The sequence below is a fragment of the Nycticebus coucang genome, chromosome 21 (genome assembly GCF_027406575.1).
Source record: "Nycticebus coucang isolate mNycCou1 chromosome 21, mNycCou1.pri, whole genome shotgun sequence".
NCBI classification, from domain to species: domain Eukaryota; kingdom Metazoa; phylum Chordata; class Mammalia; order Primates; family Lorisidae; genus Nycticebus; species Nycticebus coucang.
Window position 1 is genome coordinate 61,907,694 of NC_069800.1, and position 25,072 is coordinate 61,932,765.

Consider the following 25,072-nt stretch of genomic DNA (forward strand, 5'->3'; position numbering starts at 1 on the left):
AATCTCTAAAGACAGGAAGTAGATTAGGGTTTTCCAGCAGCTAGAGAGGGAGGGAAAATTCGAGCAGCTGCCAATGGGAAGGGAGTTTCCTTATGGCAATGTTTTTCAACCTTTTTTTTTTATCTCAGGGCACACTTGAACTTATAGTTAAACTTACACAGCACAATTCAAGTATGTTGATCAAAAAAAGAATTTTAAAAAGTTATATATATATATATATATATATATATATACTGTGCTTTGAACTTCTTTTGGAAATAAATTAATAATTTAAAAAAATTTTTGCAGCACAGCTAAGATCCTCCCGTGGCACGCCAGTGTGCCTGGTACACGGGTTGAAAATCACTACCTGTGGGGTCATGACACAGTGGGTTGGTCGCACAACTCCAAATGAACTAAAAGCCACTGGGTTGTGCACTTTAAAAGGGTGTATTGAATGAACCCCAAACATACTGAACAGTGCCTTTATGCTAATAATTGTTGTAGGGTTTATATGCACATACTTCAGAGTCTCGGAGACAATCCCCACTGAAGGGTGCTGTTCCCCTTTACAAGCTAACACACGTCAATCAATACTGTCTCAGTTTAGCGAACACACCCTATTTCTGGAAAAAGCTACATCTGAATGGGGTAATATATTTCCATCCCTACTCAATGGGCAGGACACACCTGGACGAGGTGGCAGGCATGGCACACAGCCCCTCCCACAGATGTGTAACATTCTGCCAGCTCCTCTAAGTTCCTAGAGAGGCAGCAGAGACAAGGGTATGGGTCACAGGTCTTTTGCCTACAGGCTTGATGTTCTTTCCACTTTCTCATGCTGCTTCTGATTTACAGAAATAGCACAAGACTCTGAATGTCTTCCCTCCTGCAACCAGGCTTCACTGAAGCCCCGCTCTGTCAGGTGTGAACCGCAGGTGACCCCAACTCATCCGTGCTGAGAGGTGTTAATATTTAATCACCAGACTGGGGATAAAGTGTGTTGCCAGGGCTGCGGCACTTCCCAGGGACATGGATGCAGCACGCGGCTGAAATCTAATCCCAGAGGGAGGGGCAGGAAGAATGCAGCCCCCAGAGCGGGTTTCTAGGGCCCCTAAGCCCACCTTCCCCAGAAAGTCCTACCACAATGGAAAAGTGGGTATTTTAAAATCTCAAACGTGAGAAGGTGGAAAGTCATTGTTTTGCCCTCTGGCTACTTAGAGGCTATTCCCAGTAGAGTAGGATTCCCATGTAGGATGCAGGATGTGGCTCCCCTGGGCCTCAGAAAAACTGTTACTGCTTAAAGCTTGGGGAAGACAGCCCTGAAACTGGCTCTGCCAAGAACCAGGGCAGAGTTGGGAAGTCTGAGGTTTCTCTGACTCCAGGCGGGAGGAGCTGCCACTGGAAACACAGATGCCAACTGGGTCACGCTGCACCACCGCCTCGTTCCCTGAGACAGCTGCGTCCTGTCTTAGGACCCAGTGTTTGGGTCGGAGGGGGGAGAGATTCCTTCTTCAACCTCCTACCCCTGGATCCAGCCATCCAGGGTCTCCACAGCCAAACAGGACCCTGGCAATACATCCCAGGCATTTTGGTTTTCAGCTCAGAGAGTTTCTGTTTTCACACAGGCTACTGATGGCTGAAGGGGCTTAGGATTCTGTTCTGGGCCATAATTTAGGTGACTGTGATGAGAAAAGCTCTCGCCAGCACAGCCTGACAACCAGCCTGATTTCCCCCAGGGACCCTCAGCCACCGTCCACTAGGGAGCAGGCACAAGTCAGGGTTTGTTGGAGACACATTTGGAACCATCCCAGGGTTGTCGAGGAGGCCCGGCTGGTGGGCAGGAGCCTGAGCATCCCAATGCCACGACCTGGACACCTACCGTGCACCTGGGCACCAGTGGCACTCTCCCACCTCACCCCACTCCTCCAGTGAGGCAGCACACTCTTGACCCCATGTAACAGATGAGAACACTAGGGGACAGAGGGGTGCAGAGAGTACCCAGTCCTTCCTCCCCATCGGCCATCAGCGTTCAGACAGGAACTATCCCTGCCCCTAGGCTGAGGTGGGGGCAGAAGAGGGTGTGGTCACACCAGTGCCAAGTGGCCCCACCATTAAGGAAAGGAAAACAGACTTCAGACTATGCGGCAGGCAGAATAATGTCCCCCTCAAAGATATCTGAATGCTGAGCCACAGACCCAGGAGGATGCCATAACACACGACCAGAGGGACTTTGCAGACACAATGTCAGTTGGAGACTTAAGAGGTGGGGACTATCCTGGGTTATCCTGATGGGCAGAGTAAATATAAGGGTCCTTCTAAGGAAAAGAGGGAGGAAGGAGGCTGGAGAAGATGTGACAACAAAAGCAGAGGTCAGGGAGGTGACTGCCACAGGGGCGATGGGCCAAAGAGCGTGGCAGCTTTGAGAAGCTGGAAAAGGCAAGAAACAGACTGTCCCCAGAGTCTCTAAGGAGACACTGTCCTGCCGATGCCTTGATTTTGGCCTCGTAAAACCCAGTTCGGACTTCAGGCCTCCAAAGTGGAAAAAGAATAAATCTGTGTCTTCTTAAGCCACTAATTTGGTGTTTACTTGTTACAGCAGCTAAGAGGAACTAATACAGCATCACTCCTGAAATCCACACCAGGATGCCTCATCTACCAGGAGCTAGCGAAGCAGTGGCAGCCAGACTCGGAGTTCTAAGCCTGGAGGTGGAGAGCACGGCACAAGGAGGGTAATTAAAACCCTAATTAAGTGGCATAAAGAAGAGAAAAGTCCTCTGATGATCAAGACAAAAGTAAAGGACTAGTCTTGGGGCATGGAGGTAGGCAGGGAGGAAATCCCTGGGGAAGCCTCTTTAAGGGAGCAGGGATAAGCGTTCCCAGCAGAGGGAACAGAATGTGGAAAGTGTGATGAAATTATCAAGGAGGGGTATAGGTGCACAGCGGCCAGAATCTACAGCGAGCATGGCCTCGGGAAGCCACGTCCTGAGAGCTGGGAAGCTCGGGATAGTTGTGAGCAGGGGTGGGGATAATCTGACCTACCAATCGCAGCTCCACTCCTCCTTTGACCCTCGTCCAGCTCACCCTACTGTTCTTTAGAAAACTGTGAGGCTGGACCATGTGAAGCCCTGAGTGTTGTGAACTGCTGCCGGGCTGCAAGAACATTCCTCAGAAGAGAGCGTGCAGGGGAGTGGGCCAGAGCCTGTGAGCAGGCGGCCAGCGTGCTCCCAGGCTAGTATGATGTCAGGGAGAGACAGCAGACATGTGGTCGCTGAGGAAGCAGTGCTGGGAAGCAGCCACCCACCACACACCTGGACCAACAGCAGACTCTGCCCTGTGGGGAAGCCAGGGAAGGAGACCAAAGGAGCCCAAGGAAGAATTTGGCCCCACCTGGCCGCCAGCTCTTGGGCTCAAGGGGAGCCTCTCTTGACCTCCAGGCCTGGAGCACTAGCCCAGGCCCGGCTCCCCCACCCCAGTCACAGGGAAAGCCCTGCTTTCCTACCAAATCACCCGAACAGGTCCTGGCATCCCCCAGATAGGAAGATGACGTCAGTAAGGTCAAAGACTTTTTTAAAAAATACATTTTAAGACTGCACATATCCAGGAAGACTGAAATTAAGTCATTTGGGAGAAAGATGGAAAAATACACAAAGGAGCACAATATCCTCCTGCCACAGACGCGTTCAGGAGGCCAGCCCACGGCCTTCCACCCTCCAGGATCATCTGTGCCTGTCACTGGGCAGGGCCAGCTGACCGCAAAGAGAGCCCACTCGCCCATGCATTCACGGTCAAGAACACTCCTGCCCAGCGCCCACAAGAGCTGTGTGGTCAGAGACAGAAAGAAGAAAGTCAGCAGCTAGCAAGTTCTGGGCCTCAGTCTCCCCGTTTGCAAGACAAAGGGTTTAGAGTCATTACAAAAGTTTTGAGATACATAAAAATCAAGAAACCTAAAATCTACACTGATGAAAAGAAATGAAGCCTTCCCAGAAACAATTTTAAGCAGAGAAAGCTGAAACTTGCATGGTGAATCAGAAAGGACGCCGTCAGCTGTGTTTCTTGAAAGTAAAATAATGGACCATGACACAAACCATCTCAAAACTTTCATAGTGATCTACAAAAACTGCATCTTAGGATATGTAGAAGAGGTAAATGAGAGGGTCAAACCCCCCAAAAGCCCTATAGTTAAATAAGGCTAGGAAGCATCATATGATACATTGCTCCTTAGAGATTTCATAATGTAGAATAAGCTCTGTAAAGCCTCTGAGAAGTGCTGCTGCAAAGACTCTCTGGCAGTGGAGTGTGGGAAAGAGGCTCTCAAATTTGTGTCTGTGTGAGGGCTCGGAGGTCCTGATGAAAAGGATCATAGTCAAAAATGGAAGACTCTCCCCCCTCACAGATGCACTTGCCAGCAGAGATGACCAGGATGTCCGGGGGGAGCCCAGGACCCTCTTTGCAATGAAGTCCCCAGGGTGATCCTGGGGTCACACTTTGGGTGGTCATGGATGTAGGAATTATGACACAAGGCTTTGGGGTGGAGAAAGTTGGAGTCAAATCCCAGGAGAGTGACCTTGGGCAGGTCCTTCCAATTCCTTTGTTTGTTAAATTAACAGTGAGGATGGTTCTAAACATGGACTCGGTGGGATAACACGGTCAAGATGCCCCATCAAGACAGGCTCTGGGCTCCTAGGTGGCTGCAAAAGGCCTCAATGTCTGTGTGAACTGACAGCCCCCACCCTAAACCAAGACCGCAGCTGCAATGTGCTGACCCTGACTCAAGATGTAATAATCTAGCCTAGCTCTGCCCTAGGTATCGTACGATACTTAAACTGAAGGTGCCATTGTCCACCTCACAGGTGGGAGACAGAGGGTTAGAGAAAGAGAAAGCCAGGTGTACATACAGGTGGCAACTGTAGCTGGCCTGGAGCTCCTCATGTTGTGAACACAGGGAGAGCTGACTGGAAAACCTCGGGGTCCCAGCTCTACCCTTCCTGGCCCTCCCTTTCCCTGCCCCAGCTGCTTGAGGGAGGAGCTACCCTGCCTTATAAAGCCCTTAGTATAAGAAACCAAACTCCCTAATGAACCCCACAGTAAGGAAGACTGTGTAACTGATGGTCCAAACAGGGAAACTGGGGAGCCGGGGGGCTTTAGTCACCCTACGTTGGAGGTTCCAGGTGGCCCAGCCGTTTCTCCACACTCTCCTCCTGCCCCAGCCCCCTTTCTCGTCTGTGCCAGACTCTAGCCCACCATGGGTCTTCACACCCGCTGTTCCCGCTGCCCCCACCGCTTTTCCTCACCTTTTCATTTCCATCACATCTGCCCATCCTTGACTTCCCGAGGAAGTGTCTCCTGATGGATGCCCTAATGGCGCATCCACATTGGACACCCTCCGGGCCCTCCTCTCTGGGCACCCAGGCTGAAGTTTAAGTTTGTTTGCACAATGCTTTGGGTTTTCCTCCTTCCCCACTAGATTTCCAGCTCCCTGTCGGCAAGACCCAGCCCTATTTTGCCCCACGCTTCACAGCCTATCACCCAGCACACAGCATTGGCACACAGCTGGTCTTCACAACACAGACGCTGTTGTCTTCTGAGTATTCCCACCAGTCAAGGAGGTTTTCTATTTCACTTTTTTAAGTTTATATTTTTTCAGATTACTTAGGTACCTCCAGAGATGGCTCTGTACCTCCTTGTTCCCTGCGGCCTTATCTCCCAGGTCATGGGCACCCAGCCACATGGTCTCACTGAGGTTGACCTTGTCACCCCTTGGGCACTTCTACACCCCCTGTTTCCCCGGGGGAATTAAGGGGCTGTGGAATTTAGGGGCTGTCCACTTACCCCATTCTGGCCCCAGGTGGAAACTGCCAGATGGTAAGGGCTTCCCCCATGCCCACCACCTCTACAGGGCATTTCCTTTCCTAACACTCAGCAAAAAACAAGAGGACTCAGGTAGGCAGAGAACAGCCATAGGGAAGAAAGCGAATCTCCAATTTACTTTTGGACCCAACTCTTATTTCCCTTTGGTTAAGATTCCAGGGTTTAAGCCCCAGAATTTCTGGAAAATTGAAGGTCCTGTCATTCCATTCAACCTCAATGTGACCCACACGGAAACCCAGGAACAGGAGATGAGTTACTGTTGATTCTGACGCACAGATCAGATGGATTTATGGGGAAACATTCAGAACTCTGGGAGTCACCCCAGAAAAATCAGGCCTCGTGGGAGGCATTGCGGAGCCTCTGACATAGCTCTGGGGAAAATCCTGCACGGATGGGCAGCTGCCCACATCTGGCACCGTGGAGGTGGGCAGGCAGCCAGGAGCAGTAAACTCGTCTTTCTAGACTCCCCTGGTCGCCCCATTTCCTCCATCCTCCAGCTACAGACCAAAATAGAATGAGGTAAATTCAGCCTCTTTCACACACATTCAAGGAACAAACAACACAAACACAGTTTTCATGATGGATCATGTTTCCAATCCTTTTTTTTTTTTTAAGAACCACAGGCTGTTTTAGAATTCCAAGCCCAGAGACAGAAAAGTGGAGTGAAGCAGACAGACAAAGGGGAAAGGAAATGAACTTAACAGTGGAGTTCACAGACAGAAGTGAGCCACACCATTAACAAATTCAAGAGTTTCTGGATGTCTACATGTAAAAGACTGAAACTGGACCCACACCTTTCCCCACTCACAAAAATTGATTCAAGATGGATAAAGGACTTAAATTTAAGGCATGAAACAATAAAAATCCTCAAAGAAAGCATAGGAAAAACACTGGAAGATATTGGCCTGGGGAAAGACTTCATGAAGAAGACTGCCATGGCAATTGCAACAACAACAAAAATAAACAAATGGGACTTCATTAAACTGAAAAGCTTCTGTACAGCTAAGGAGACAACAACCAAAGCAAAGAGACAACCTACACAATGGGAAAGGATATTTGCATATTTTCAATCAGACAAAAGCTTGATAACTAGGATCTATAGAGAACTCAAATTAATCCACATGAAAAAAGCCAACAATCCCATATATCAATGGGCAAGAGACAGCAATAGAACTTTCTCTAAAGATGACAGATGAATGGCTAACAAACACATGAAAAAATGTTCATCATCTCTATATATTAGAGAAATGCAAATCAAAACAACCCTGAGATATCATCTAACCCCAGTGAGAATGGCCCACATCACAAAATCTCAAAACTGTAGATGCTGGCGTGGATGTGGAGAGAAAGGAACACTTTTATACTGCTGGTGGGACTGCAAACTAGTACAACCTTTCTGGAAGGAAGTATGGAGAAACCTCAAAGCACTCAAGCTAGACCTCCCATTTGATCCTGCAATCCCATTACTGGGCATCTACCCAGAAGGAAAAAAATCCTTTTATCATAAGGACACTTGTACTAGACTGTTTATTGCAGCTCAATTTACAATCGCCAAAATGTGGAAACAGCCTAAATGCCCACCAACCCAGGAATGGATTCACAAGCTATGGTATATGTACACCATGGAATACTATTCAGCCATTAAAAAAAATGGAGACTTTACATCCTTCGTATTAACCTGGATGGAAGTGGAAGACATTATTCTTAGTAAAGCATCACAAGAATGGAGAAGCATGAATCCTATGTACTCAATTTTGATATGAGGACAATTAATGACAATTAAGGTTATGGGGGGGAGCAGAAAGAGGGACAGAGGGAGGGGGGTGGGGCCTTGGTGTGTGTCACACTTTATGGGGGCAAGACATGATTGCAAGAGGGACTTTACCTAACAATTGCAATCAGTGTAACCTGGCTTATTGTACCCTCAATGAATCCCCAACAATAAAAAAAAAAAAAAATTCAAGAGTTTCAAAAACAGATGCCAGGTCACAAAATCTAGAAGAACAGGGGCCTTCTGTCCAGAATAAGTGTCTAAGGCTTCTGATGGCAGCATCTCCAAACCAGAGCAGGGTTGGGAAAGAGGGAATGCTGAGGAAATGAGTAGGCACTTGCTGGCTGCTTCAAAGTAGGTCCTCAAAGCAGACCCTGGGTCAAGGACATGAATGCAAGTAGTTTGAGAGGTGAACTGGAGGGGGCGGGCCAGTGAGGCAGGCTTGGAGATCAGCCAGATGGGACACAGTGGCTCTGGGGCTCATGCCCAGGAGACCTCTGGGGGGCTGTGCTCTTGGGGATGCCCTGTGAGCTTGGAGGCCAGGGGATTTACCTGAACTCCCACTCAATGACAGATGGCTGCTCGAATGGGCCTTGACTCCTCAGTAGGTCTAAGGTAGCCCCAGGGCAGAGTCCCCACAAATGGAAAGGTGAGTACTAAGGGGAAGCACTGGGGTCTATGGCTCAACTGGGCCATCCCTCTAGGAGGGGTGGAGGCCCTGTCCCAAGTCACAGCTAGAGAGGTTAACATAGTGGGAGTCATCCAGCCTGGGTGGCCAGCAACTGCTTCCCAGGCTCACGGCAGGGACCCCCACCAAGACGACCTATGGGGGTGGTGCCTGCAGAGAGCAAAGACTCAACACCAGTGCTGATGTGGAAGCTGGGGGTTCCTCTATGGTCCAGCAGCAAGATTACAGGCTTCACAGTTTCTTCTAGCAACTCATCCCTGGGATGCTCCCCAAGCCCCAGCAGTGCCACACGTGAGGGTAAAAGGCTCCCAGGCAGGGATGGCTGGAGAGAGCCTGGCACAGAGAATCCCAGTTTCCCTTCCCTTGACCGTTACGGGTGTCCCAGGTGGCTCCTGGCTCTAACTTCGGTCTCTTTTGCAGACTTGATTCCCAAACCACCCCCACGCACCCTCTTCCACCTGCAGGCCCAGCCTCAAAGCAGAAGGCCGAGCAAATCCCTAACCCACAACACACTGGGGAGAGAAGGCCTCTTTGGAACTCCAAGCGTCATCTGTAAAGAGTCCTTAACTTGGCCCTGGAGAAGAGAGAAGGAAAAAAGATCTTACCACTTAAAAATGCTCTTATAATCTAATTTCCATTCACGAAGCAAAGCCATGTGAGGGGGTGCTGTGCAGGGTACTGGGGCGTGATGGCTGACAGCCCAAAGGTTGTGGGGACTCCAGGGACCCAAGACTGTGGTCACCTGCTGTCCAAGTTCAGAAGACAGTGAGACCACAGGCAGGGAGTTGAGTTTTACAAGTTTACAAGTGCACAATTTGGCTGAGATAGACTAAGCGATCTGTAGTTGGAGAGGAGAGCACATCAATTTCCCATCAAGAGCTTGTTGATGGTCAAGGTCATCAGAAACAAGAAGGGCTGAAGAAACAAATCCACTGGGAGAGCAGCCTCGGGAGACACCAGGACTAAATGGCACGTGGTGCCCTGGCTGGGACCCTGAACAGAAAGACAGTAAGATACCAACAAAGGGAACCTGATAAAATGACTTACTAAGTTAAGTTACTAAGAATGAAGATTGGGTCACTAATTATAGCAAATGTTCCGTACTAATGTAAGATGTTAATTCCAGGGGAACTGGATGTGTCTGTATTTCAGTGTATGTGCACGGTCTGTGTGTGTTTCCATGTATCTGTGTGCACAGGAGATAGCTGGAAATGAGGCTGGGATTGCAAGCTACAAGCCGACCATGGTGGGGCTTGGGCACTATGGCCCCAGACAGGTGCCTATGGAACAGCTAGCTGCATAGCTGGAGCCGGGCAGTGTCAGAGGGCAGGCAGCAGCAAGCGAGATGAACGGGGAAAAGTGGGGAGAACGGGAGTCAGTAAGTACCGTCTACTCCTGTACTGAGGGCTGAAATTTCTAGGCATGGATGAGAGGTGTCCAGAACCACATAAATGTCAACAGACACCCACATCCAGGGGGCTCACGGGGCTGGCTTCTCGGGCACCTTTCCAGGGCAAACAGGGTCCCACACAAGGAAGGATTCTGTGCTTTTATGTGTTCTAATGCTCTGCTCTTGCCATCTTGAAGCCCTTCCTACATTTTTAACAAGGAGCCCTGTGTTTACATTTTGCATTGAGCCTTGACAGTTACGTGGCCAGTCCTGGAAGCTTGTTTCTAAACATTAGTAACCCTTACACCAGACCTGCTGGGGTTAGACATGGGCGTCAGTGTTTTTCTCTTTACATGTTCCCGGATGGTACTGACCACAGTGGGGCTGGGGCACTATGGCCCCGGACAGGTGCCTGGGAACAGCTAGCTATACCGCTGGAGCTGGGCAGTGTCACAGGGCAGGCAGCAGTGAGCGAGATGAACAGGAAGGTGGGAAGGACAGGAGTCGGTAAGGAGCGTCCTACTCCAGGTGAGGCTAGCCCTGGCAGCATAGCCTGGAGCATGTCCCAAAATGCAGAATTTCAAGATCCTTCCACCTGGACACTGAGTCTCCCAAGCCCTCAACCAGAGCGGACATCCCTGGGTCTCGGCATCCTCTCCTCCACCCTGTGCTTCTCACTCAGTGGCCATTCTGCCCCCCAGGGGATGCTGACAAAACTAGAGGCATTTTTGGTTTCATACCTGAGCTCGGGGAGGGCTACTGGCACCTGGTGTGTAGAAGCCAGGGAAGCTGCTAACCTCCCTCTGATTCACCAGACCCCAGTGCTGACAGTGCCGAGGCTGGGAAACCAGGCCTTAAAGGGCGAGCTAGAAATACTTCAGCCCCTTTGACTCGACTGGGGTGAGGGTGTGACTTTCTCTCCGGGACCCCATGCAGGAACGAGCCCACGCCTCCCTTTGGGGACTCTGTACAGCACTACCCCCTTACCTGGTCCCCTCCCTTTGGGGTCCCACTGCCTCACATACCTACAGGTCTTTCCCAGAAACATCTTCTGATCATTCACTTTCACAGCCACACAAGACTTGTCTCTGGGTTGGCTTCAGATAAACCTGGCCTGAAACCAGGGGTCAACAGTTTTCCCTCAGTGGCAGCTTCCCTCAGTCAGCAGCTGCCTCTGTTAGTGGCACTGTCCTGAGACCCAGGTGAAACCCAGGTTGGGCAGGAAGGAGTTCCCGGATCCATTAGCAATGCCTCAGTCCAGGGTGGGGGTGGGAGGGAGAGGTAGGGAGGGGTGGCTCCCCAGAGCACATGCCAGGTGTCAGTTCTCCTTCCTCCAGCTTGGAATGACAAGATGGGCATAAGGAAGAACTTTGAGCATTTACCCAGATACCTACTCCTGACCCGAAGTCAGGAGGCTGCGTTCACCATGGTCGTGCTGGTCAGCTTTGTCTCCTGGTCAGCTCGCGCTCCCACCTTACTTAGAGTTCATATTTGAGCAGGCACTTTTCTTCCTAGCTACAGATGACTGCTTATGACCAAATTGAAAAATATTAATTCTCTTTGTCTCCTGCCAAAAAAGGCTAAAGCAATTACAGATCCTGATTTGAAACACAGATGTTAATACATTTGGAAAAACAAGCTCCTATAGGCGAGCAGAGGCCCAGGTCCAAGCACCAAGCGCTTTTGGAATTCTACCGAGAGCCTCCCCTGCAGTAAAGCACGTTCTCCCAAGATGCTCCCTACCATGAGGAGCCCAGGGCCGAGGTGCCCACGCGGGTGTTTTCCCTGTTTGCAAACAAGAGCCAACCTACCCTTGGGCACTCACTGGCACACAGCTCTAAATAACATAATTATAATCATCGCAAGGAAACTTTCAGAGGATCGAAAAGTATCATAATTGTAGGCAATTTTCACTTTGTGGAAATTGGGCTCAGACGCTGAAGGAAGAAGGCAGGCCAAGTGCTCTCGGGTTTCAGTTCTGGAAGAGAGAGCACGCTGGAACATTTGCTGGAATGGACCAGACCAAGGACAAAGATGCTGGCCGCTACCAGCTCATCCAACAGGTATCTGCTTGTACACGGACTTGGGCCAGCAGGACATATGGCATAGTCTGTGACTTTGGGACATTCACAACCTCCATGGCAAGTCCAGGTCATTCCTTCATCCCTCTGTGCACCTGATATCTTACTGACAGCCTACCATTCGCCAGGCTCTAGGCACAGTGGATAAGACAGTAAGAAAAACAGACAGCACCCTGGCCCTCCAGAGGCCCATCTGCTGCTGATCTTTGATGTGCAGCCTGAGAGGTGGGGAGGCCTGCAAACTACCCAAGTTCACGTGACTTCCAAGTGGTGGAACAGGAGGCAACTCCACGTGGGTCTCCAAAGCCCACAGTCTTTACTACCTAGCCACGCAACCTTGCTGGACAGGTTGGGTGGGTCATTCTGTTTTCTCGGCCTTAGTTTTCTTAGGTGGAAAATACAATTCTCCCCACCATTATCCAATTCACAGGATTGCCATGAGGTGAAAGGAAAATGTGTGTCCACCAGCCAAAGGAAACTATATATGACCGGGGAAAGATGTGAGCCTCTCGTCCTCCGTCCCCGAGGACTGTGCTGCAGTTTCCCCATCTGTAAAGTGGGGTGTGGAAGGACACATCCATGGGGGACTGCACACATCAGCTCTGTCATCACAGACCAAAGGTGGCCATTGCTCGTCCCAGTACGGAGAAGCATCACTAACCAGAGGAGGCTCACAGACTGTGCTGTAAATTTAGCCAACCCCAACAAAACACAAAGTGGGTCCCCAAGAGGAGGAAGACTGACCACTTTTTGGGGACTTTGCTTAGCTTGGCCCCACATGACCTAACACTCATGTGTGCCACCTGCTGAGCATCAAGGGACCATCGCAAGAACCCAATAGATGGAATCCGTCACCAGATTCCCTGACCACCACCCATACTGTCCCTGCAAAGCCAGGCTTAGGATGAATTACAGAAGGAAAAAAAAGGCACAAAGATTAACAAACCCACCGAGGCCCACCAGACGGCCTCAGACCACAGAACAGGAAGCCAGCAGGCATGTGTCCTTGGGATGCTGAGCAGGTCATGTTAGCTGTGTGTCCAGCACAACTGGACTGGACATGGTGGCTGCTCTCTCTGCTTGGGATGTGGGGGATGCTGAAGGCAGATTTTTACCCAAGAGGCAATAAAGGCTCCTCACTCCTGCTCAAGCAGCTCCAGGCTGGGATTTGGAAAGGGTCCAGAGAAAGGTGCTGGGAGGAAAAGTGCCCCGGTGTCATTGACCGAGGCTGCTCTCCTCTGACCTCCCAGGACATCCTAGCGGCTCCCTGGAGGTCAGCTGCCCACTACTTGCCCTCTGAAAAGGCTACTCAGGAAGCTGAACCAGCACGTCCTAAGAAGGCAGCCTGAAACCAGAGCTCACGCCCTGAGGCTGAGGTGTAGTGGAGAGGGGTGGAAGCCAGGAGATGTGGAACCAGGCACGTAGGCCTCAGGAGCAGCGAGGAGACTCTGGAAGCTTCCGGAGCCAGAGAGTCCAAAGGATCTCCACCCTCAACCAGCCCTTTTTGGTGCCCTTGAGACCGATAATCATGGTCTGGACCACACTTTGGGTTCAGTCCTGTAGGAAAGAAAACAGTGTTCTCCGAGAGACCAAGCCAAGGGGAACACGGTCCCACGCCAGGAGGAATCTCTCCCCTTCCATCCCCTGGGCATGGAAGGCAGCTCACAGAAGAGAAAGAGGAAATCTCAGCCACCTGCCCACAGCCGTGGCACGCAGGGCCTCACACCCTGCTGGCTCAACCCTCATGTATGGGCGATTTAAAAGCCCCCAGCTGACTACAGTGCACAGCCAAGGTGAAGACCCACGGCTCAGACCCATCAACTGGCCCAGGTGAGCCCCAGGTGAGGAAATCAGCACAGTGAGAAGCTTTGAGGTACCACCATGGAATTCGGGGACCCAGGTTTGAGTCTAGGCTCCACCACTCCCTAGCTGTGTGCTCTCAGATAAGTCACTTACCATCTCTAAGCCAGTCTCTACCAGGCATCCTCAAACTTTTTAAACAGGGGGCCAGTTCACTGTCCCTCAGACCGTTTTTAAAAAAAAAAAACCAACAACTATGAACAAATTCCTATGCTCACTGCACACATCTTATTTTGAAGTAAAAAAACAAAACAGGAACAAATACAATCACACCACCTCATGTGGCCCACAGACCTCAGTTTGAGGACCCCTGCCTATAAAATGGAGTGACAAGTCTTCATGGGATCATTTCCAAGGCACATAACAGAGAAGTACCCAGTACGTAGTCACAAACCGTAAGTGCCAAATAATGAGAAGCCTCGACCACAGAAGTGCGACGTGCTCTGACACGTGACCATGTCCGTCTGCCCAAACATGCCCGTGGTAGCTAACATCAGATCCAGACCTGCCCAGAGTCTTGCTGCCAGGCTCTAAACCTGCACAGGGTGTTATCACTGCTGCCCCCCAAGTCCCCAGGAGAGGACGGGGCAAGGTCCCACGACCTGACATCCTGAAGCCACCCTGGGGTGTAGGGACGGCTCCCAGGCTTCCTTCTTTTACACCTGGCCCTGTGTACTTGCACAAGTCTGTGAACCCAAAGCAAGAGGGCACACCCCCAGAACTCGTCAGAAATGCAAGAACCAGGGCCTCCCACCCAGACCACTGCATCAAATCTGCATTTTGACCTGAGCCTGGGGGAGGTGGGCTAGAGAAGAGTTGAGCTGAGCTGCTGTGAAGGTGAGAAGGCAGGCTGGGTCAGGATGCCCTGCACGAAGTGTCCTTAACCAGAGGTGAAGGCAGGAGCCTATGGCTGGGCGGGGTGCCTCACGCCTATAATCCCAGCACTCTGGGAGGCCGAAGCTGGTGGATCACTTGGCTCAGGAGTTTGAGACCAGACTAACAAGAGCGAGACACAGTCTCTACCAAAAACAGAAGAGCTAGCCGAGCTTTGTGGAGGGTGCCTGTAGTCCCAGCTACTTGGGAGGCCAAGGCAAGAGGATTGCTTGAGCCCAAGAGACTGAGGTTGCTGTTAGCTAGGCTGACACCACTGCACTGTGTCCAGGGCGACAGAGTGAGACTCTGCCTCAAAAAAAAAAAAAGGCAGGGTGTGGGGAGGAGCCATAGGCCTTGGAGGGCTGGGGGCACTGGCTGGGGAGGGAACTTCTAACACCTCCTCACTGGGGGAGGGCCACTAACCAGGCTGTGGTTATAGACACTCCCACCCAAAAGCCCCTGCCGGGAGCTTTCGGCAGTCAGAGAGCCAAGCCTCAGCCTCCTCTGCCAATGCGCCCACGTGGTGGGGACAGTTCCCTCTTCCTCTGAGTGACTCAGGCTATGGCTGATCCAAATCTTGGCCCTGGAGACCACTCTGAGGTCACCCTCCTGGCAGCCAAAGTCCCTGAGATGGACCCAGGGACATTTTTCATCCAGCTGTCGACATCATCTCGACCTTGGTGGCGGCTGACTCCCTTGGAGCTGATTCTGCTGCCCTGGCTGGCCTCGGCCTCCCAGGGCTTCTCAGAGCACAGCCAGGTCTCATCGCCTCCAGATGCAGCAGCACGGTGGTGGGGGGCAAGCCCGGGACATGGCACGCAGGGGTGGCAGGGGGAATGCTAGGGTGGAAGAGCTGGGTCTCAGCTTCATGAATGGAACAGGTTAGTAGCATGACGCATCCCAAATGCCTGCACCTGCAGCTGGAGCCGGTGCAGCTCCGGAAGCCTGGCCCAGCTGGATGCAGAAGACGAGGATGGGGCTCCGATCCTTCAGCCACTCCCATGCTTCCAGCAAGGCCTCTGGAGCCAGGGCCACCATCCACAGACCTGCCTCTCAGCCCCCACTTGCTCCACAGCCCGCCAAGGGCGGCTCCAGCATGTCCTTCCAGCTGTCTGGGGCCATGCTTCAAGCAGGGCTGGAGGGCCGTGGAAGGCCTCCAGCCTGGCTCATTATTGGAATTTAATCTGGATTCCGAGAGATCAAGAGGGCTCGGTGGAAAGTGACTCCCACAGGGGAGAGAGGCTGAGGCCGACCCAAAGCCAGCTAATCCCCGGCACCCCCAGGGCTTTCCTGGAGCTCGGGTAGAGCTCGCCAGAGAGCCAGATGTCCCAGCCCTGCACAGCTGGGCAGCCTGCAGTAGGAGGCCATGGCTCCCTTAGCACAGGGACCCTGCACAGCAGGGGCAGGGACAGGAGCAGGCTCCTCTGGGCTCAGACCAGGGGAGCCCCTCAGTGGAGGAGGGGCACGGCTCCTGCTCTGAGGACACACAAAGGAGGTCCCACACCCCTCCCCAACAGGCTTCAAAGAGCATTCAGATCTCTAGCCTGTGTTCCCACCACAGGCTACAGAATGAAGTGGCTTAGCACAAAGTACCCGGGATGGTGGCCATCAGCCACAAGGCAGAGCTCTCTCCTCCCCCAAGATGGTCTCTCCACTTCCACCATGATGATGACATTTACAGAGCACTTACTGTGTACCAGGCACTTCTAAGCATGTTTACCTCCCTGCATCCTCACCACAACCTGGGAGCAGGGGAGATCCAATTATTATCCCCATTTTATAGAAGAAGAAACTGAGGCTCCAAGGGGTTATGCTTTCCCAGGGCCCTGCTAGAACCTGGTGATAGGATTTCAATCTATACTTTTAATAGCTGGTTTTTCCCAGCTGGGGAATTATACAATATCATCTTGATTCTAGATTGAAAAACAAAACAACCAGCCCAGGAGAAAAATGATGTATTTTTTAAACGTTACCCTTTTGACTTTTGAAGAATGGGGCTTCCTCTCTCAGGCACAGAAAGAAAAACTGGAAATCTAAAGAGACCAGCCCTTTCCTCCCCTCCTGCTGCCTCTCTTCCCTATTTGATGAATGCTCTCCACCTGCAACACCATGGCCTCTGCTCCTGATGAGCTCCCAGGGGGTATTAATGGCCCCATGCACAGCACACAGCAGGTGCTCAAATATTTGCTGAGCAGGTACTGCTCCTAACAAGCCAGGGGGCCCCAGGAGCAGGACCCTAGCACCAGAACAGGCACTCCCAAGCCCAAGTTGCTTCCTGTAAGTGACCTGCCAGGGAGCTGAGGGTGCCTGTAATGCCACCCCTCTTCCAACCACAGGGGCTCAGTATGTGCCCCACACTGTGGCAGGACCAAGTGTCCACAGTTCAGCAGGATGAAGTTGCTTCCTGTAAGTGACCTGCCAGGGAGCTGAGGGTGCCTGTAATGCCACCCCTCTTCCAACCACAGGGGCTCAGTATGTGCCCCACACTGTGGCAGGACCAAGTGTCCACAGTTCAGCAGGATGACACCGCAGAACGCTAGAACGCTGAGATGCTGCTGGAGCCAGTTGGGAACCGAGACAAGAGCCTCTACCCACAGGTGTCCAACATTTTTCCTTCTCTGGGCCACATTGGAAGAAGAGTTGTCCTGGGCCACACATTAAGTACACAAACGCTAACAAAAACTGATGAACAAAAGAAAAAATAAATAAGATCTGTGCATAATTTTCCTGATGTCTGCCACCACAGATAAGCAAAAAAGTTCTCATGTAATAATCCCAATAATGCAGCAGCCCATTCAGAGAGTCTTTTAAAACTGTTGAACACTGGCTTGGCACCCACGCTCAGTGGTTAGGGTGCCCTTCACATACACGAGGCTGGCAGGTTCAAACCTGGCCCAGACCTGCTAAAAGACAATGACAACAATCACAACAAAAATAGCCAAGCGTTGTGGTGGGCTGAGGCAAGAGAACTGCTTACGCCCAAGAGTTTGAGGTTGCTGTGAGCTGTTATGCCACAGCACTCTACCAAGGGTGACATAGTGAGACTCTATCTCAAAAAAACAAACAACAACAACAACAACAAAAAACTATTGAAAAGGTTCTCAGTTTGTGATCACTAATATAGAAAATGTACGTATCTAAGTAATAAAATGTCTTTGGCTTTTTGATATTTTTTATTATAAAAGTAAAAGTGGGTAACATAAAACTAACAGGAATTTTACATTGTATTTGAGAAACTCATGCATCCATATCTGGTTTGATGGCCATAGCTGCCCTTCTCAGTGAGTTCTCAACGTGCTCTCAGAATTCTGGTTCTATAGTCGCTCACAAATGCAGGCACTACCAAAAAGTAATGACATGAAAAAGGTGTGATTGTGAAGTGAGGGCTATTTGTCTCTGGGAAGACAGGACCTATAAAAGTCCAGTCAAGAGACATGATCAAATTTTTCTTTAAGTTGGATGTCAGACTTTAGCTCTATGCATTCCATTTGAAAATTGGCAGGTAACATATTTACGTCAACTGAAAATGGAGTTGGCAAATGCACCAAAATGTTATTTTTCCAGAAATCTTGAAATTAGATTTCAAATTCTTGTATCAAATTGAAAAGCTAGGGTGCATATTTTCTACTGATCTCAGGACTAGTGTTAGCCAACGTTTCAAAATGTTTAAAGTGATTTGCCTTGATTTGAGCTTCCATAACTTCAGTTTTGTTTGGAATGCTGTTAGGGTTTGAAACATCGTATTGATAAATTGGTTTTCACCTTAGAGACACGTCTATGTTTCACCTCATAGTCATGCTAAATCTGTAAGCCGGTTTTTGTCATCACGTTCTGGCACATATTTGGTTTTTGATACCATAAAGGACTTGATAGCATGTCATAAATCACAAGATCTTTTCAACATTTGGCCTCCACTTAGCCATCTCACTTCTGAAAAGTTAATGATGTCGCCACAGTCAGCATCAATACTTTTAAGAAATTCCTGGAATTGGCAATGATTCAATCCCTTGTCCCTTATGAAATTCACAGTCTTAATGACGACTTGCATGATGCTACCTATCTAAAAGCTTTTGTGCATAATTTTTTTGATATACCATGCATCAAACATGCAATGGCATTGTCTTCTATTTATTTTATGAGAAGCTCCGTCAATAAATTATATCAGATACATTGACCATGCACCAAGAAAATCACTGTCACGTATTTTTTACTGCTTTGTATAAATCTCCTGATTTAGTTGTGTCTTTTTTTTTTTTTGAGATGGAGCCTCAAGCTGTCGCCCTGGGTAGAGTGCTGTGGTATCACAGCTCACAGCAACCTCCAACTCCTGGGCTCAAGCAATTCTCCTGCCTCTGCCTCCCAAGTAGCTGGGAATACAGGCGCCCACCACAAGGCCTGGCTATTTTTTGGTTGTAGCCAATCATTGTTTGGTGGGCCTGGGTTGGATTCGAACCCGCCAGCTCAGGTGTATGTGGCTGGCGCCTTAGCTGCTTGAGCCACAGGCGCCGAGCCTTAGTTGTGTCTTTTACTGGCAGTAACAAAGCCATTTCTTCAATGACATTATACTCATCTTCAATATCTAATAAAAATGGCAAGTTGAGCTGTATGTGCAGCACCAGTGCTGTCATCCATCGCCAAGCATAAAATTTTAATTTTACTTTTTTTTATTCTTAGTGGGAGCACACCAATCCCCCTCCCTCTTCCCCTCTCTCCTTCTCTCTCTCCTCAACTTGAATTAAATTGAATTTTCCTCTTGTGAGAGCACGTATTAGATCGTCTACTGGCTTCATATTAGTATTGAGTATATTGGATATTTGGTTTTCCATTCTTGTGATACTTTACTAAGGAGAATGTGTTTCTACTCCATCCAGGTTAATACAAAAGATGTAAAGTTCCCATCTATTTTATGGCTAAACAGTAGTCTGTAGTATACATACACCACACTTTATTAATCCATTCCTAGGTTGATGGGCATTTAGGTTATTTCCACATCTTGGTGATTGTAATTGAGCTGTGATGAACAAACTAGTGGAAATGTCCTTACAAGAAAACGATTTTTTGTCTTCTGGGTAGATGCCTAGTAATGGGGTTGTGGGATCAAATGAAAGATCTATTTTAAGTTCCTTCAGGATTCTCCATACTTCTTTCCAAAGAGGCTGCTTTACTTTGCAATCCCACCAACAGTGTAAAAGTGTTCCCTTCTTTTTGCATCCACAACCAGCATTTGCAGCTTTTCAAATTTGTGATGTGGGCTATTCTCACTGGGGTTAGGGGGTATCTCAAGGTGGTTTTAATTTGCGTTTCTCTGATGATTAAGGACAATAACATTTTTTAGGTTTGTTAGCCATTCATCTGTCTTCCTCAGAGAAGGTTCTGTTCACGTCTCTGACCCAGTGATAGATGAGATTGTTTGCTCTTCTTTTGTTGATTGAGTTTTCTATAGATTCTAGTTATTAGCCCTTTATCAGATTCATAACATGCAAGTATCTTTTCCCATTCTGAAGGTTGTCTATTAGCTTTAATTGTTGTGTTCTCAGCTATGCAGAAACTTTTCAGCAAAGCATAAAAATTTAAGTTAGCAGCTTTACTCTCCCGACTTTTTTTTTTTTTTTTTTTGCAGTTGTTGGCCAGGACTGGGTTTGAACCCGCCATCTCCGGCATATGGGGCCAGCGCCCTACTCCTTTGAGTCACAGGCACTGCCCCCAAACTTCTTTTTATAGCTTTACCAATTTCTTCATTTCACCTGGCTGTCATCTGGTGAGACAGACTGATTTTAGAAATAGCCCCCCCCTTTTCCAAGGCAAATTATATCTACCACGCTTTCCATACCTTGCTTAAAACTCACCATCAGTAAATGGTTTTGACATTTTGCTGTTAAATATGCTACCACATAACTAGCTTTTACAAGGGAATCCTCATAAATTTTAGCTTTCAAAAGTTTTTAAAAACAAACTTTTGTTGAGAAGGCAGACCTTTTTTCATCTCTGCCCTTTTCTCGTTTTGACGCAATCCTTCGCATGCAGTGAATTTGGCACTATGTTTCTGCATATAATGTCCTTTCAAATTATAGTCTTTGAAAACTTGCACAAATTCCCTACAAATTAAGCAGCGTGTCTTACTGTCTTGATGAAGAATCTGTCCACTTTCATTGAACAATTTTCATTTTTCTTTTGGGTGGGGTTGTGTTTTCTTTTGAGACATTGTAGAAACAATGCTGGGATTAAAAAATAGTAATAATACATAAGGGATTATATTTACTTTTATTCTAAAAATTAACTGACATTTTTTAGGTTTGGAGAAAGCACAGTTTGGGCCCTTCCACATCTCAGCTACTGATGCAAGCTGAGGCAAAGGGATGATTGTGAAGTATGGCGGGCAAGTGTGAGGTACCACCGAGGTGTGGAATTACCTAAACATCAAATAAGAACTCCCCTGACTCCTACATCACATTAAACACCCATGTGGCTATGGTAGGTTGAAATATTATTGATTGTCACTGCCTCACCAAGTCACGGCGAGCACATGGAACGTCTGACAGTGTTAGTTCGACCATCTGAGCTTAGAAGATAACACACAGGAAGCTGAGCACCACCATAAAACTGAAGCCACATAGGCGTACAAATACCGCATGTTTATTTTACATGACGTTGCAACATGACATTGTTGTCTAAATGCTCAAGAACCATGCAATAGAGTTCGACCAAAAAATATCACAATAAAAATCTCATGATGTTTGAAGTAAGTTGATGATTTTGTGTTGGGCTGCATTCACAGCCATCCTGGGCCACATGCAGCCCACGGGCCATGGTAGCACACCACTGCTCTACACAGAGACTACTGTTTTGTCCTAAGAAAGGAGTAAGCTGCTTACCCCGCCCTGGCCTTCCTTCCATCCTCCCTACAATCCATGTTTGCCCCACCTTAGTGCTGAAGCTCTAGCAGTTTCCCTGAGACCCTTTTCCCCCTGCCCCCTGTTGCCAGGTCCACCTTGTCAGTCAATCATTCCTAATTCATCAAGGCCATCAGTCAGCAAGACCCTCCCCTCTAATGTCCACCCCATCACATCATCTTACCTGACCACTCACAGCAATCAGCTTGTCTATCCACTGTCCCTCTTGTTCCCTGTCCATCTTCTTGTTCTAGATGGAACTGTAGCCCCTAAAAGACACATCCGAGTCCTAACCCTCAGTAACTGTCAGCGCATGCTTATTTGGAAACAGGATCTTGTGAGTTGAAATGAGATTATGCCAGAGTAGGTTGGGCTCTGGTCCAAGATATGAAGGGAAAGAGACACACAGGGAGACACCATGTGAAGCCAGACGGGGCCAGGTGATGCGGGAGGCAGAGGCTGGACTGATGCGGCTGTAGGCCAGGGAACACCAGCAACCCACGGCCAGAGGCGAGGGAGGGCCTCCCCTACAGGCTTCGCCGCCCTGCGGACACCTCGATTCTGGACTTCTGGCCTCCAGCGACTCTGGGAGAATAACTTCTGTTGTTTTAAGACACGCAGTTTGTGTTGTTTTGTTACAATAGCTCGAGGTCCCTCATACGCGTTCACGGTTCCTGCTGTTGTGACATTGGCTCGTTTGCTCCCACGGACTCAGTTTTAAGGGCAGGGCCCACCTTGGCAGCAGCCAGTAATAGTTATACAGGCGATGGCTGAGCTCACAGGTCTGTCTCTCTGTAAACGCCGTGGCCTCTGCTCCCACCGTGCCCAGCCTGCCAGTCACTGAGCCTCCAGAGCCTTCCACATGTGGGGAGCAGGGCAGGTGCACACAGGCGGGCAGACCCAGTGAGCACCGGCACCAGCGGCTCTGAAAGGGGAACACATTCCTGCCTGAGAACTCAGAACAGGTACATCGGTAACCCCAGCTGACCCTTCCCACCCTGTTCAGCCAAACCCACTCAGGGCCGCCACATTCCTGAAGTTAAACTCTCGATAGAGCTTTCTGGGGCAGGGCAGGGAGCCTGCTAGGAGACCCCGGGGCATGAGCTGGGCTGGGGCTCTGCACGAGTGGGCCCATCAGGTACCTGCCTCACCCCATTAATCATCCTTCATGAGAAAGCTCAAACACATGGTCTTGTTCAAAGCCTCGGAGAATTGGCCAAAGTAAACATGTGTAACTCCTGAGAATGGGCGCCACCTCTCTTCCTGTAGTTAGGCCCGGGGCCCAAGGCACGGCCCCCCAGGGTCCACTGGGACACCTGAGTAGTAAGATTTAGAATTGACTGCCAAGGCTGTAGGCCCCACCCCCACACCATCTCTTGGCAGGAAAGAAGTACAAGGTAGTGCATGGGATGGGGGGGCTCCAAAATACAAATTTAAACCACACTGAGATGCCATTTGTCACCCATCAGCCTGACAATGAACACACAGGCCTAGTAATGACCGTCTTCCCTGCCTGCTAGGTGTAGAAACTGACCCCGGCTCCAAGCAGAGCTGCTCAGCAACATGCACCAGGGTCTCCAAAGTGTGTTATCCCACTGACAGACTTGCACAGGTTCATACGGGAGGGACCACCACACTCACACGGGGAACTAGGGGAATATCTCCTGTTTTGTGGTGAAGGTTCCAAGGACAAGGACACTCCTTGTGAACCAACAAGGAAGCCACAGCAAGTGTGAGCATATGGTGGACTCTGTCTGTGGAAGTGCAGAAAAGCACACGTGTACTTGAAGAGACTTAAGAAACTAGGACATGGGTGGTGCCTGTGGCTCAGTGGGTAGGGCACTGGCCCCATATACCAAGAGTGGCAGGTTTGAATCTGGCCTTAGCCAAATTGCAACAAAAAATAGTCGGGTGTTGTGGTGGACACCTGTAGTCCCAGCTACTCGGGAGGCTGAGGCAAGAGAATTGCCTAAGCCCAGGAGCTGGAGGTTGCTGTGAGCTGTGATGCCACAGCACTCTACCGAGGGCAACAAAGTGAGACTCTGTGTCTAAAAAACAAAAAAGAAAGAAAGAAACTGGGCCAGGAGCTGCCTCATGGATGGGACCTGGGGCTCGGAGATAGAAAGCAGCCTTAATTTTCACTGTAGTTACTTTTCTTTCTTTTTAATTTTATACCATACAGCCGTCTTCCCTATTCAAAAACAAATTTTCAAACAACTGCTTTACGTTGGCACAGGCTCCAGCTTTCCAAACACAGGCTCGAGCCCTAATGTGGCCATTTCCTCTCTGGGTGGCCTCACTCCCCGGCTTTGGGCCACTTCTATTCTCCCCTACTTTGCAGTCACCCATCTCAAAAGGCTCTTGTGAATATGAAATGAGATAACCGATGCAAAACACTGCAAACACTCTAGAAAAGTCTTCTTTTCTCAGTATTTCAGATGACCCCCCCCCCAATAACAGTGCTTGGCAAACTTGGGGGAGAAGGTTCCCCTGTCCCTGTCTGCAGTAACCAGTCCCCCGTCTCACTGAAAATGCTAGGGCTGACCATCAGAGGGAGCCGCCCACACCGCCCTTCTTCCCTTGTCTCCCACACCAAGGCCTACGGGCAGGGAGGCCACAGAAGCCGGGAGTCCAGCAATCCACGACTGAAGAGTGTACTTGTTAGATGGCCCAGACCTTCTCTTATCCTTCTTACCTCTCACAAGACCTGGCAATTAAAGGGCCTCAAGAAATTTCAGCACAAACTTTTGGTTCCTGACCTAGGATTCTTGGGAGGCTGAGAGTTCTCTGTTTTTGATTTGGGATTTTTTTCCCCCTCACGCTTTAAGGCCAAGGGCCACTTAGATTTTTTGCCTGACATCTTGTCCTGGGTTTCAGCAACGTTTTTTCCTCTTCTCCTTCTCTTCTGTGCCAGATCCAGACCGCCCAGAAGTACCCACAGGGGAACACATACCCCCGCGCTTCCTGGCCTGCTGCTATTCCTACCTGAAGTCACTGATGTTGACAGTTTTAAGAAACAGTGATACACACCATACACCTCCTTGTAACATGGTGTCTTTACAGGGCCTGGAATGTGGTTGGTATTCCAGGGCCGAAGCCAATCTGGCTGGTCCTCCAGCCATTATCCCTCCCAGGCACCAGCCCGGCACCCACCTGCTCAAGTGCTCCTGGAGCACCTGGTAAACGCTGATCCGGAACGTCTCATTATCGAAGCGCTCCCTGATGTAGTCCTTGTAGATCCGGAATTCTGCTGCAGTCACAGCTTCCCCCTCTGGGATCTTGGAAAGATCAAACCGGAACTCCCGATGGTGGTAGCGCGGGTGGAAGAATTCCTTGTCATGTTCCACTGGACGGGGAAGAAAACACACACCAGCACCAAAAAACCATTAGTATCTGGTTTTCTCCCTTATCTCACAGCCCAAGCATCTTGCCTAAGCTAGATGGAGGCTTGCCCACTGCCAGCAACCCCTGCTGGTAAGTGTCTGTCCCACAGTGACCCTGTAGACAGGAGGGCCACAGGCTCAGGCCCATGGTCATCTTGACAAGAGCATGACTCTGCAACCAACCTGCTGGGAAAGTGGGGCACTGACCATAGCTGTCCGAGAGGTCCTGGCCAGACTCAGGCCTGTGCTAGAATCCAGCCTCAGCCACTAGCCAGCTGTGTGGCCC

General features: G+C 49.7%; 1 protein-coding gene across 1 annotated transcript in view; it reads right to left on the reverse strand.

Moving 5' to 3' along the window:
• The window catches only part of BMP7 (bone morphogenetic protein 7), an 86,275-nt gene that overhangs the window by 28,629 nt on the left and 32,574 nt on the right, over positions 1-25,072 (reverse strand). Inside the window, exon 2 of the mRNA XM_053574643.1 lies at positions 24,557-24,749. Coding sequence (XP_053430618.1) covers positions 24,557-24,749 — 193 coding nt within the window. The remainder of the gene's footprint in view (positions 1-24,556; positions 24,750-25,072) is intronic.